Source organism: Rhinoderma darwinii, chromosome 2 (assembly GCF_050947455.1).
Source record: "Rhinoderma darwinii isolate aRhiDar2 chromosome 2, aRhiDar2.hap1, whole genome shotgun sequence".
Classification (NCBI taxonomy): Eukaryota; Metazoa; Chordata; class Amphibia; order Anura; family Rhinodermatidae; genus Rhinoderma; species Rhinoderma darwinii.
Window position 1 is genome coordinate 478,138,707 of NC_134688.1, and position 13,583 is coordinate 478,152,289.

Genomic DNA, 13,583 nt, shown 5'->3' on the forward strand with positions numbered 1-13,583 from the left:
GTCGTCCTATTGACTTCAATGTTAAAAATGAAGGATGGGACGACAGACGTACAAGATAAAACTGCATGAGGGTGCTCGGCGCTACGGGTGGACGTCTGACGTGTAACACTATGGACGGGAGACACTATAACTACTGTAGTCTGAGGTAGAAAAAAACTAGAACTCCCACAGTGCAAAACACCAGAGTGCGGTGAGGATGGAGTAAGAGTAGTCCTATAAAGGGGTTGTCTAAGAAAGACAAGGAGGTATACAGGAGACATGTAATATTTCACGGTGTAGAGGTATACGGGAGACATGTAATATCACACGGTGTAGAGGTATACGGGAGACATGTAATATTACACGTGTAGAGGTATACGGGAGACATGTAATATCACACGGTGTAGAGGTATACGGGAGACATGTAATATCACACGGTGTAGAGGTATACGGGAGACATGTAATATTACACGTGTAGAGGTATACGGGAGACATGTAATATTACACGGTGTAGAGGTATACGGGAGACATGTAATATTACACGTGTAGAGGTATACGGGAGACATGTAATATTACACGGTGTAGAGGTATACGGGAGACATGTAATATTACACGGTGTAGAGGTATACGGGAGACATGTAATATTACACGGTGTAGAGGTATACGGGAGACATGTAATATCACACGGTGTAGAGGTATATACGGGAGACATGTAATATCACACGGTGTAGAGGTATACGGGAGACATGTAATATTACACGTGTAGAGGTATACGGGAGACATGTAATATTACACGTGTAGAGGTATACGGGAGACATGTAATATTACACGTGTAGAGGTATACGGGGGACATGTAATATTACACGGTGTAGAGGTATACGGGAGACATGTAATATTACACGTGTAGAGGTATACGGGAGACATGTAATATTACACGTGTAGAGGTATACGGGAGACATGTAATATTACACGTGTAGAGGTATACGGGAGACATGTAATATTACACGTGTAGAGGTATACGGGAGACATGTAATATTACACGGTGTAGAGGTATACGGGAGACATGTAATATTACACGGTGTAGAGGTATACGGGAGACATGTAATATTACACGTGTAGAGGTATACGGGAGACATGTAATATCACACGGTGTAGAGGTATACGGGAGACATGTAATATTACACGGTGTAGAGGTATACGGGAGACATGTAATATTACACGGTGTAGAGGTATACGGGAGACATGTAATATCACACGGTGTAGAGGTATACGGGAGACATGTAATATCACACGGTGTAGAGGTATACGGGAGACATGTAATATCACACGGTGTAGAGGTATACGGGAGACATGTAATATTACACGGTGTAGAGGTATACGGGAGACATGTAATATCACACGGTGTAGAGGTATACGGGAGACATGTAATATTACACTGTGTAGAGGTATACGGGAGACATGTAATATCACACGGTGTAGAGGTATACGGGAGACATGTAATATTACACTGTGTAGAGGTATACGGGAGACATGTAATATTACACGGTGTAGAGGTATACGGGAGACATGTAATATTACACGTGTAGAGGTATACGGGAGACATGTAATATCACACGGTGTAGAGGTATACGGGAGACATGTAATATTACACGTGTAGAGGTATACGGGAGACATGTAATATTACAACGGTGTAGAGGTATACGGGAGACGTGTAATATCACACGGTGTAGAGGTATACGGGAGACATGTAATCTCACACGGTGTAGAGGTATACGGGGAGACATGTAATCTCACACGGTGTAGAGGTATATACGGGAGACATGTAATATCACACGGTGTAGAGGTATACGGGAGACATGTAATATTACACGGTGTAGAGGTATACGGGAGACATGTAATATCACACGGTGTAGAGGTATACGGGAGACATGTAATATTACACGGTGTAGAGGTATACGGGAGACATGTAATATCACACGGTGTAGAGGTATACGGGAGACATGTAATATTACACGGTGTAGAGGTATACGGGAGACATGTAATATTACACGTGTAGAGGTATACGGGAGACATGTAATATTACACGGTGTAGAGGTATACGGGAGACGTGTAATATCACACGGTGTAGAGGTATACGGGAGACGTGTAATATCACACGGTGTAGAGGTATACGGGAGACATGTAATATTACACGGTGTAGAGGTATACGGGAGACATGTAATATTACACGGTGTAGAGGTATACGGGAGGCATGTAATATCACACGGTGTAGAGGTATACGGGAGACATGTAATATTACACGGTGTAGAGGTATACGGGAGACATGTAATATTACACGGTGTAGAGGTATACGGGAGACGTGTAATATCACACGGTGTAGAGGTATACGGGAGACGTGTAATATCACACGGTGTAGAGGTATACGGGAGACATGTAATATTACACTGTGTAGAGGTATACGGGAGACATGTAATATTACACGGTGTAGAGGTATACGGGAGACATGTAATATTACACGGTGTAGAGGTATACGGGAGACATGTAATATTACACGTGTAGAGGTATACGGGAGACATGTAATATTACACGGTGTAGAGGTATACGGGAGACATGTAATATTACACGTGTAGAGGTATACGGGAGACATGTAATATCACACAGTGTAGAGGTATACGGGAGACATGTAATATTACACGGTGTAGAGGTATACGGGAGACATGTAATATTACACGGTGTAGAGGTATACGGGAGACATGTAATATTACACGTGTAGAGGTATACGGGAGACATGTAATATTGCACGGTGTAGAGGTATACGGGAGACATGTAATATTACACGGTGTAGAGGTATACGGGAGACATGTAATATTACACGGTGTAGAGGTATACGGGAGACATGTAATATTACACGGTGTAGAGGTATACGGGAGACATGTAATATTACACGGTGTAGAGGTATACGGGAGACATGTAATATTACACGTGTAGAGGTATACGGGAGACATGTAATATTGCACGGTGTAGAGGTATACGGGAGACATGTAATATTACACGGTGTAGAGGTATACGGGAGACATGTAATATTACACGGTGTAGAGGTATACGGGAGACATGTAATATTACACGGTGTAGAGGTATACGGGAGACATGTAATATTACACGGTGTAGAGGTATACGGGAGACGTGTGTTGGGCAGAGCCGTCACTTGGTCTCATTCCTTGGTCGGCCCCGGCGTGTAGTAAAGATGACGTTTTCTGATGTTTGATCTTCCAGGGTTCATCGGATACTGAATGATGAGAGTTGTCGCCTCCCGTCTGAACGGTGGTCCAGAGATAAAGCGCTTAATGTGGAGAACCAACTTGTGACTCCCAAAGCTGCTGGTCACCCCCCGAATGGCCAGATCGGTAAGAATATTCAGACAACCCAATGCATCTAAAAAATAAAGCAACTTCGTAAATGTCCTACGTGTCTCCATGGTTACAGAGAAACCCGATCCTCTCAGGTGTCACTCCGCATCCTCCTCTTGATAATCTACAGACAGTAGATGGGGAGGCAGATAAAAGGGAGTAACACAAGACTGCAGGGTCAGACTACACAGGGTTTGTTTGTAGTCTGTAACCATGGAGACACATAGGTTTGCATAGAAGCTGTACACACAAAACAAGATATTTTTTTGATCAATACTTTTGTAAAGTTTCTTAATTTGATATTTTAGATTAATTGGAGTAGTATAAAAGTTGGTTTCAAAACTTAATATTCAATAGATATTGGCCAAAATGTGAGTTAATTGAACCCCATCCGGATAAACACCACCCAAGCCTTGGTTTATGCTGGTTTTATGTCAGTTATGTTAGTGGCAGAACCATTACCTGCTATATACTGGAGTAGTAGTCTGCGGTGTTACATCCACTTCTCTCGGGCAGTATTTATATCCAGCTTCTCTCTGCAGCATTAAACGCCACCACAGCTGTGAACAAGGTAAAGACCCGTCTTACTGAGGAGGAACAAGAGGAGCCAGAAACAAGTTCTGTCATCGGCCGCGTATTAAACCCACAGCCGACGAACCACCGCAAGCTTCAGAGTAAAGGTAGGTGCGATGCTGAGCCCACGCATATAAAACAGCGCCCCCTGTGATCAAACACAGTCTATACTACACAATCGGGAACAGCGTTAAAGGAAAGTTCTACAAGTTTAATTGGGTCTTCCCTGTTCTACTGAAGGAAAGAAGAGACTTTCCCTGGTTTCCAGCAGTCATAGAGCAGAGCCCGCATTCTCCACCACATGTGAGCTGTCAAGCTGCGGTCAGTCCAGCCTGGATGTCCTGAACCACATGATCCAGGAGGTGGAGAGCGAGCTGGAGACCTACGAGAGGGAGACGGGCCGGGAAGTGTCCGCCGTGCCGCAGTGTCAGGGGCTGACGGGCTTCACTCTATCCCTTGTCAGCTCTATAAGGCGGCTGGTGTCCTACCTGAAGGAGGTGAGACGGGCAGATGGATGGGCTGTGCTGGGCTTTGGGGTCTGTGGTTTTATTGGATTTATTTCTTTCCTTTTTGGGATGAAATATACAGTAAATGAATGATTTGTATATTGCCCTTAGAGTGATACATCTCCATGTCTATTGTGCGATTCTGAGGTTACTGCTGGCCAAACAGAGAAAAGGGGGAACTTTCTACAGCTCTAGAGGGAACTGCGTGTACCCAATTTTCTCATTTATACCCTGTTTTTCGGACTATAAGACGCACCCTGGTTTAGACAACCGAAAATAAGAAAAAATATCTTGTGCTAATACCAATTAATGTCCAATAGTCCTGGTGGTCTAGGGTAGAAGAGGGGGTTCATATTGTTGTAAGGTTTTAATAGGGGTTAATATTTTGTTCCCGGCTGGTCTAGTGCAAAATAAGGGGTTAATACCTGGTGGTCTAGGGTAGAGGAGGGGGTTAATACCTGGGGGTCTAGGGTAGAAGAGGGCTTAATACCTGGTGGTCTAGGGTAGAAGAGGGCTTAATACCTGGTGGTCTAGGGTAGAGGAGGGGGTTGATACCTGGTGGTCTAGGGTAGAGGAGGGGGTTAATACCTGGGGGTCTAGGGTAGAAGAGGGCTTAATACCTGGTGGTTTAGGGTAGAGGAGGGGGTTAATACCTGGTGGTCTAGGGTAGAAGAGGGGTTAATTCCTGGTGGTCTAGGGTAGAGGAGGGGCTTAATACCTGGTGGTCTAGGGTAGAAGAGGGCTTAATACCTGGTGGTTTAGGGTAGAGGAGGGGCTTAGTACCTGGTGGTCTAGGGTAGAAGAGGGGTTAATTCCTGGTGGTCTAGGGTAGAGGAGGGGGTTCATTGCTGGTGGTCTAGTCCCCTCCCCAGGCTCCTGTGATGCGTGCTGTCCTTCTTGCCCTCGTCATACAGATCAGTGTCCGGCAGGAAAAACCGATAATCTGCAGAGTTCTCTCTGATCGAGCTCCGCGCGTTATGATCTCTCTGCCCACTCATTGAGGTAGTGGGTGGGGTCTGATACCGCCGTGCCCCCCTGACACTAGAAGATGCACCCCCCACACTTTTAGAAAGAGTCTGATAATAAGAATATATTAGAGACCTGACGTGTATGCAGCTCCAGCGCCAACAGTCCTCATTTTTCGAGGGGGGGGGGGCGGGACCGTCCCATAAACCAGACCACAAAAGCGCTGGGTTTACAACTTGCATTGAGTGGGCGTTTCTGACTGACTTTGGGGTTTTCCCGAGCAGGGCGTGTCCCGCTGTTTTGGGTTTGATTGTTGGTGAGGATGTAAGGGTTAATGTGCTGCCGTGGCGTAGTACTGGATCACTGACCGGTGCCTTCTGATTCCTCTACAGAGCGACCGCCAGCTGCGCCAGGAGTCTCTCGAGCGGCAGCGACTGCGGGACGAGCTCCGCGAACAGCGGCTCCTTATAGACGCCCTGACTGTGGAAATTCTCGCCATAAAAGACGGCAGCTCAATGTCCACGGTAATATATGACGGGGGAGGTTAGACCGGATCAAACTAGACCAGACACCGAGAAACTGCGCCAAATTTATCAAGACGCTGCATGATAAATATTCACATAATAAATTTGCCACACGGCACGTGCGCTATTTGTTTGGGCTCAATTTGGCGCATTTTGCTCTGTATTTCTGCCCCAATGTTCAAATACAAAGCGTGAACCCCCTAAACTGCGTCCATCCGATTTCATGGCAAAAATAGCGCAGTGTCCATTACTATTGATGGAAACCACGATGGACCAGATTATATTCAGTGAGATCGGTCGTATGAACCGAAGCCGCGACACGTGTGAGCTGAGCCCTGACGCGGGTTCTCCATGGGTGGGATACATGTGACCGTTTCCCACGGAAATCCTAATCGGTGTCCGGGTTGAGACTAATGAAAGATCTAGAATTACAGGTGGAGTGATCTCTAGTGACGTCACTTCATTAACTTCTTCGCTGCTGGAACAATTTTTACACTTCACGTACACAAAGCTGAATTATTAGAAAATAATAATCTATTATATCCCCGTACTCATCGTTTCTGAGAGTCGACGCCACATTGTAAAAATGCCTCATCATAATGTGTAAAAAATGGCCAAAAAGTCTGACCCGAGCCCCCGAATATTGCAGCTGGAACGTTCCTGGCCTCATGAAAGGAAACCTGGGGATTAAGATTATACGAAGATGGAAGCTGCTCTGAGTCTCAGCGCGCGCGCCGGCCCCTTCTCTCTGCTGTGCGGGGGGCGTCCCGCGTATAGAACCTCCACTGATGATGTCATATCCTAGTCCTTTATAATCTCTTTATAGCCGAGAGGTTATCGGTTCCGTAAAGAGCGTCTCTCACCCTGGAGGACCCGGCACTTCCATTAAAATTACGATTGAGGGGGGGGGGGGGCAGCAGCGAGTCATTGGGGAACAGAGGATGTCCGATCTGGTCAACACCTGGTTTACCTTACAGGTGGAGAGCAGGGAGGTCTCTAGTGACACGTGATTCACACAGAAGAAGCGGGATTTGTTGCAGCACATGGCTATGAAGTACAATATTGCGCTAGTCCTTTGAAATGATCCAGTCCGTTTCTTTCTTCCACAGACCAGTCACCGGCTCATGTCCGAGCAGTCACAGTCTCCACCTGGAGAGACCACCGCCAGTCTAACCATGGCCAGGCCAGAGCAGACCGAAGCCCCCAACAACTCCAAGTCCTCCCCCGCGGCGGGCTTCATGACAGAACCTGGTGAGTTAGTGCTTTGTATATCCGTGTAATATGGAGAACGGCGGAATACAGCGCCCCCTCAAACGCCCCCCCCCCCCCCCTTCTGTCCAAAAAATGGAATCAGCCGTTTTTTAGCTCTTTCTGTTTCGGGGGAAACCTGAGCGACAACCAATATGGCTGCTACAGGATTTGTCACCGGCTTTCCTGGTTACTCATCTATATGAGAGCAGACGAGGTCCCACCTCATCACCAGGAAGATAAATGTACATGTTCTCATTACAGGTTCACAAAGTGTAGAATATGGAGACTCCGCAGCGCCCCTCCCTGGTGAGGACGTGTCCAGCATTACACAGATAACATCACTCAGGGAAGCTGGTTCTCTACTGGACTTTCAGCCCGCCGTCCTGTTATCTCCTCCCAGACAGAAAACTCGGTCTGACTTCAGGGACCAGGCCTCATGTAAGAGCAGCATTTATATTCAGTACAGGATAAGTAATGTAATGTATGTACACAGTGACTCCACCAGCAGAATAGTGAGTACAGCTCTGGAGTATAATACAGGATGTAACTCAGAATCAGTACAGGATAAGTAATGTAATGTATGTACACAGTGACCCCACCAGCAGAATAGTGAGTGCAGCTCTGGAGTATAATACAGGATGTAACTCAGGATCAGTACAGGATAAGTAATGTAATGTATGTACACAGTGACTCCACCAGCAGAATAGTGAGAGCAGCTCTGGAGTATATAATACAGGATGTAACTCAGGATCAGTACAGGATAAGTAATGTAATGTATGTACACAGTGACTCCACCAGCAGAATAGTGAGTGCAGCTCTGGAGTATAATACAGGATGTAACTCAGGATCAGTACAGGATAAGTAATGTAATGTATGTACACAGTGACTCCACCAGCAGAATAGTGAGTGCAGCTCTGGAGTATAATACAGCATGTAACTCAGGATCAGTACAGGATAAGTAATGTAATGTATGTACACAGTGACTCCACCAGCAGAATAGTGAGTGCAGCTCTGGAGTATAATACAGGATGTAACTCAGGATCAGTACAGGATCAGTAATGTAATGTATGTACACAGTGACTCCACCAGCAGAATAGTGAGTGCAGCTCTGGAGTATAATACAGGATGTAACTCAGGATCAGTACAGGATAAGTAATGTAATGTATGTACACAGTGACTCCACCAGCAGAATAGTGATTGCAGCTCTGGAGTATAATACAGGATGTAACTCAGGATCAGTACAGGATAAGTAATGTAATGTATGTACACAGTGACACCACCAGCAGAATAGTGAGTGCAGCTCTGGAGTATAATACGGGATATAACTCAGGATCAGTACAGGATAAGTAATGTAATGTATGTACACAGTGACTCCACCAGCAGAATAGTGAGTGCAGCTCTGGAGTATAATACAGGATGTTACTCAGGATAAGTAATGTAATGTATGTACATAGTGAGTGCAGCTCTGGAGTATAATACAGGATGTAACTCAGGATCAGTACAGGATAAGTAATGTAATGTATGTACACAGTGACTCCACCAGCAGAATAGTGATTGCAGCTCTGGAGTATAATACAGGATGTAACTCAGGATCAGTACAGGATAAGTAATGTAATGTATGTACACAGTGACTCCACCGGCAGAATAGTGAGTGCAGCTCTGGAGTATAATACAGGATGTAACTCAGGATCAGTACAGGATAAGTAATGTAATGTATGTACACAGTGACTCCACCAGCAGAATAGTGAGTGCAGCTCTGGAGTATAATACAGGATGTTACTCAGGATCAGTACAGGATAAGTAATGTAATGTATGTACACAGTGACTCCACCAGCAGAATAGTGACTGCAGCTCTGGAGTATAATACAGGATATAACTCAGGATCAGTACAGGATAAGTAATGTAATGTATGTACACAGTGACTCCACCAGCAGAATAGTGAGTGCAGCTCTGGAGGATAATACAGGATATAACTCAGGATCAGAACAGGATAAGTAATGTAATGTATGTACACAGTGACTCCACCAGCAGAATAGTGAGTGCAGCTCTGGAGTATAATACAGGATGTAACTCAGGATCAGTACAGGATAAGTAATGTAATGTATGTACACAGTGACTTCACCAGCAGAATAGTGAGTGCAGCTCTGGAGTATAATACAGGATGTAACTCAGGATCAGTACAGGATAAGTAATGTAATGTATGTACACAGTGACTCCACCAGCAGAATAGTGATTGCAGCTCTGGAGTATAATACAGGATGTAACTCAGGATCAGTACAGGATAAGTAATGTATGTATGTACACAGTGACTCCACCAGCAGAATAGTGAGTGCAGCTCTGGAGTATAATACAGGATGTAACTCAGGATCAGTACATGATAAGTAATGTAATGTATGTACACAGTGACTCCACCAGCAGAATAGTGAGTGCAGCTCTGGAGTATAATACAGGATATAACTCAGGATCAGTACAGGATAAGTAATGTAATGTATGTACACAGTGACTCCACCAGCAGAATAGTGAGTGCAGCTCTGGAGTATAATACAGGATGTAACTCAGGATCAGTACAGGATCAGTAATGTAATGTATGTACACAGTGACTCCACCAGCAGAATAGTGAGTGCAGCTCTGGAGTATAATACAGGATATAACTCAGGATCAGTGTAGGATAAGTAATGTATGTACACAGTGACTCCCCCAGCAGAATAGTGAGTGCAGCTCTGGAGTATAATACAGGATATAACTCAGGATCAGTACAGGATCAGTAATGTAATGTATGTACACAGTGACTCCCCCAGCAGAATAGTGAATGAAGCTCTGAAGCAATGCAGGGGAAATGTAGTATTGAATGTAATACATGGATGGCTCCTGTTCTGGCTCACAGAGGGAAGTTCCAAGCTGGGGACCTCCTTTTATGACATTCAAACGACAAAGCGCTTAAAGCCGGCCATACGCCCTAAACAAAACTTAACCGAACCCGCTAATTATTTTTTAGGACAGGCTGACAGTCTAATGTGTATGGCGGCCTTCAGATGTCCAATAATACGAGGTTCCTTGCGACACATTACTAGGATAACGTTATGCGATATTGATGATGATGATGATGATGATCTTTATTTTAGCTCTTCACAGCAGCCATGGTCTCGCACCTTCATCGTCTGGTGACTGTAAAGACTTCTCTGCTTCTCGTCCTGATCCGGCCACACAGAGGTGGACGTTACCGTCTCGCGCTCAGAGTTTACCTTGTGCCGCCGCTTCTCATCCTTTACCTCAGGGAGACGCACTTGTCGGCCACCACCATACTGAGCACAACGTGCCAGAAAGCGAGGAAACCAGTGCCACCAAGACAGATAATGATATTGTATCCCGGATGGCTGAACTTACCTGTCAGAACAACGCCCTGAAGGCGCAGCTGAAGCAGCTCAGTTATAGGCCGGGCAGAGCTGGCGACAATCTGGGTGCTTCACAAGTGGCGGGAGAAAATAAGGTATGGAGGGAGGTGCCCCTTGTTACAGAATCAGTAGATGTCTTCTATATAACCCAGTCCATTGTGTTCTCATGAATAATACTTTACTTCCCTTGTACTGATCCTGAGTTATATTATGTCTTATACTCCAGTCACATCCAGAGCTGCATTCACAATTCTGCTAGCTGCCACACTCTATCAGTCATATAATGTCAGCGGTGTAACTGGTGTCTCCAGACTATATGTACATGTGAAGTCTTAAAAAAGGTTTTAACCAAAATCCTGTGAAGTGGTTGTCCGGCAGATCTTCCGGTATCCGTAAATAAGGGGTATTCTCTGTATAGTGGAAAGTTATATTTCCATTCAACTTTCTGTACTAATTCCCCACTGTTCCAAGGTCTGTTCTTGCAGTCAGTGATTTGGAACCTTCGTTGTTTACTTCCAGTGAATATAAATCTGTCCTGTTCATGTGATGGACACACAGCTGCAGGGCTCGTTACAGTTACACTACAGTTATCAGAGTTCTGTCCAGTAACGAGCCATACACCGGTGTAATCATCACATGACCAGGACAGATTTGTATATTCTGGGAGTAAACCATGAAGGTTCTTATGGAATGACAGCAAGCAGAGGTCTTGAAAACCACAAGGAATTGAAACCGAAAGAATATTAGAAAATTGTAGAACTTCATTATACGAGGATTATAATTTATTTGCTGAAACCGGAAAATCCTTCTAATGATCTACAGGACATTGTCAGAGAGAACCTAGAATTAATACAATGAACAACGCTGCGGAGGAGACTGAAGAGATTTTAACTGATCATAGTGGTGGTGGAGAGGATGAGGGTTGTGGTGGTGGTAGAGTTTGATGATGAGCAGGATGATGATGATCATGGTGGTAGAGGAGAGGATGATGATGGTGGTGGTGGTGGTGGTAGAGGATGATGATGATGATGATGGTGGTAGAGGAGGATTGATGATGGTGGTAGTAGTAGAGATAATGATGATGGCGGTGGTAGAGGAGGAGGAGATGATGATGATGGTAGAGGAGGTGATGATGATGGTAGAGGAGATGAGGAGGAGGAGGAGGAGATGAGGAGGGGGAGATGATGACGAGGAGGAGATGATGATGATGAGGAGGAGATGATGATGATGGTGGAGGTAGAAGAGGAGGAGATGATGATGATGGTGGAGGTAGAGGAGATGGTGGTGGTAGAAGAGGAGGTAGAGGAGGAGGAGATGATGATGATGATGATTCATGTTTAGGGTGGAGTCGCTTTGAAGGGAAGGCTCTGGAGCACTGTTATATTCCCCTCCCCCCTGTTCTGTGTCACATGATGTAGCATGACCTGGAGTCTGCGCTGTTATAATTTTTTTTATACTGATGTCCGCCCTGCACCCCCCAGCAGGAGGTGTCGCCTGTACGCAGCCCAGTGACTCTGGAGATGAGGATTGCGGAGCTGAACCGGCAGAGCGCGGCGGCTCGAGATAAACTCCTGAGACTCATCGAACAGCAGAAACAGAGCCAGGCCGTCTCACCCGCCATCTCACCCATCACCCCACAACAGGAGGAGCCAGGTACTGCACCCACCTGGGATTTTTTTTGAACCGCACCACCCAATCAGGACATGAAGGTTCCTGCTTCTCCCCCACCTAGCATTGCAGTGGGAGGTGCAGCCAACCTGATCGGGGGTCCTTCTCTCTGTGGCCCCCATAGCAGCTGCCTGGGTGGCCTCTATAATATGTGTGTGGTATTCTACTTTAGACACCTGTATAATGGGAGTTGTAGTGCCAGAACTTCTTCATCTCATGTCCTCACAGCCGCCATCTCTCTTCTAACACTGTCTTTCCAGGTAGGAGAGTGCGGGCAGCTGATGCTGTACTCCCAATGCCACAATTTACAGATTCCTCTACTGAATGGACCCCATCTCCAGGCAGCGGCCGCAGGTGAGACCTTGGGTTAGAATGACTGCTGTACAGTGCTTGATGTGAACACTACATCTCCAACAATGCATTGCAGCAGAGGCCGGGCACCATACTTTGTGTATTGCGCATGTGCGGAGTCCTGGGCTGCGGAGCTAACATTCCTCCTTGGCTTTTCGACATCTATAGATCAAGCGCCTCTCCGAGGTCCAGTTCATCAGCGACCGGCTCCTCCAGAGGAGGGAGAGCGATGACGGACGGACAGCGAGTAAAGGTAGGAGAAGATACCTGAACTGCCGAGCCTTTTTATATTTTACCCTGGTCTTTGCCTCACTGGTTTCTGGATGGAGAGGTTAAAGAGGGTGTATGACATAATAAAATAAAAAGTGGTCTATGTTTCTCTACCTACAGCGCCGCTTTGTTCAGAGGCTGCGTCTGGTATTGCAGCTCAGTCCCCTTTAAGTGAATACCAGACTCGGCTGACGGACAATAGCGGCGCTGGCTCTGGCGGAGCTCACATGGCTATGTCAGACCCCAGACCAGAGAATTGACGGTCTGTATCTGCCGCACTTGCTGACTGCGCTCCCTCTCTCCGACAGGTTGGGAAGGACAAGGAGGAGGGCTGGTTCGCACTTTCCACCCACGTCGCGTGACTCCCCTCATTGGTCCGGTGCTGTCAGGATTCTCCCGTTTTATATTTATATCTAATTTATGATGCAGTTTCTTAATAAAATCAGATTTTGTTTTTTCATGTTGTCTGGTTATTGTTGACTGTTTCCTTGGGCGCAGGATATGGGGAACAAACGGAGGGGGAGGGGGGTGCATCCAGTCTTATAATGAGTAAACATATTCCAGGTTTGGTTTCTATGAGCAACACTGACGCTTAAAGAGGCTGTCACCAGATTAGAAGTGTCCTGTCTCCTACATAATGTGATCAGCGCTGTAATGTAGATAACAGTGGTCCTAGTAATAAAGAGGCTGTCACCA

At 45.9% G+C, this 13,583-nt stretch overlaps 1 protein-coding gene across 1 annotated transcript; it reads left to right on the forward strand.

Moving 5' to 3' along the window:
* The first annotated feature begins 196 nt into the window (after positions 1 to 196).
* On the forward strand, positions 197 to 13,345 carry SPICE1 (spindle and centriole associated protein 1). The gene is made up of 12 exons (XM_075851252.1): positions 197 to 201; positions 3,253 to 3,383; positions 3,929 to 4,066; positions 4,200 to 4,456; positions 5,824 to 5,955; positions 7,065 to 7,206; positions 7,468 to 7,644; positions 10,329 to 10,693; positions 12,080 to 12,251; positions 12,527 to 12,620; positions 12,786 to 12,870; positions 13,196 to 13,345. The coding sequence occupies exons 1-12, from the start codon at positions 197 to 199 to the stop codon at positions 13,247 to 13,249; spliced, it is 1,752 nt and encodes a 583-aa protein (XP_075707367.1). The 3' UTR covers positions 13,250 to 13,345.
* The last annotated feature ends 238 nt before the right edge of the window (positions 13,346 to 13,583 follow it).

What these genes read in the sequence shown, in the direction of transcription:
- SPICE1 (XM_075851252.1), top strand. An exon ending in CCCACAACAGGAGGAGCCAG is followed by an intron (nt 12,252 to 12,526) that starts GTACTGCACCCA and finishes CTGTCTTTCCAG; the next exon opens with GTAGGAGAGTGCGGGCAGCT. An exon ending in TCTCCAGGCAGCGGCCGCAG is followed by an intron (nt 12,621 to 12,785) that starts GTGAGACCTTGG and finishes CGACATCTATAG; the next exon opens with ATCAAGCGCCTCTCCGAGGT.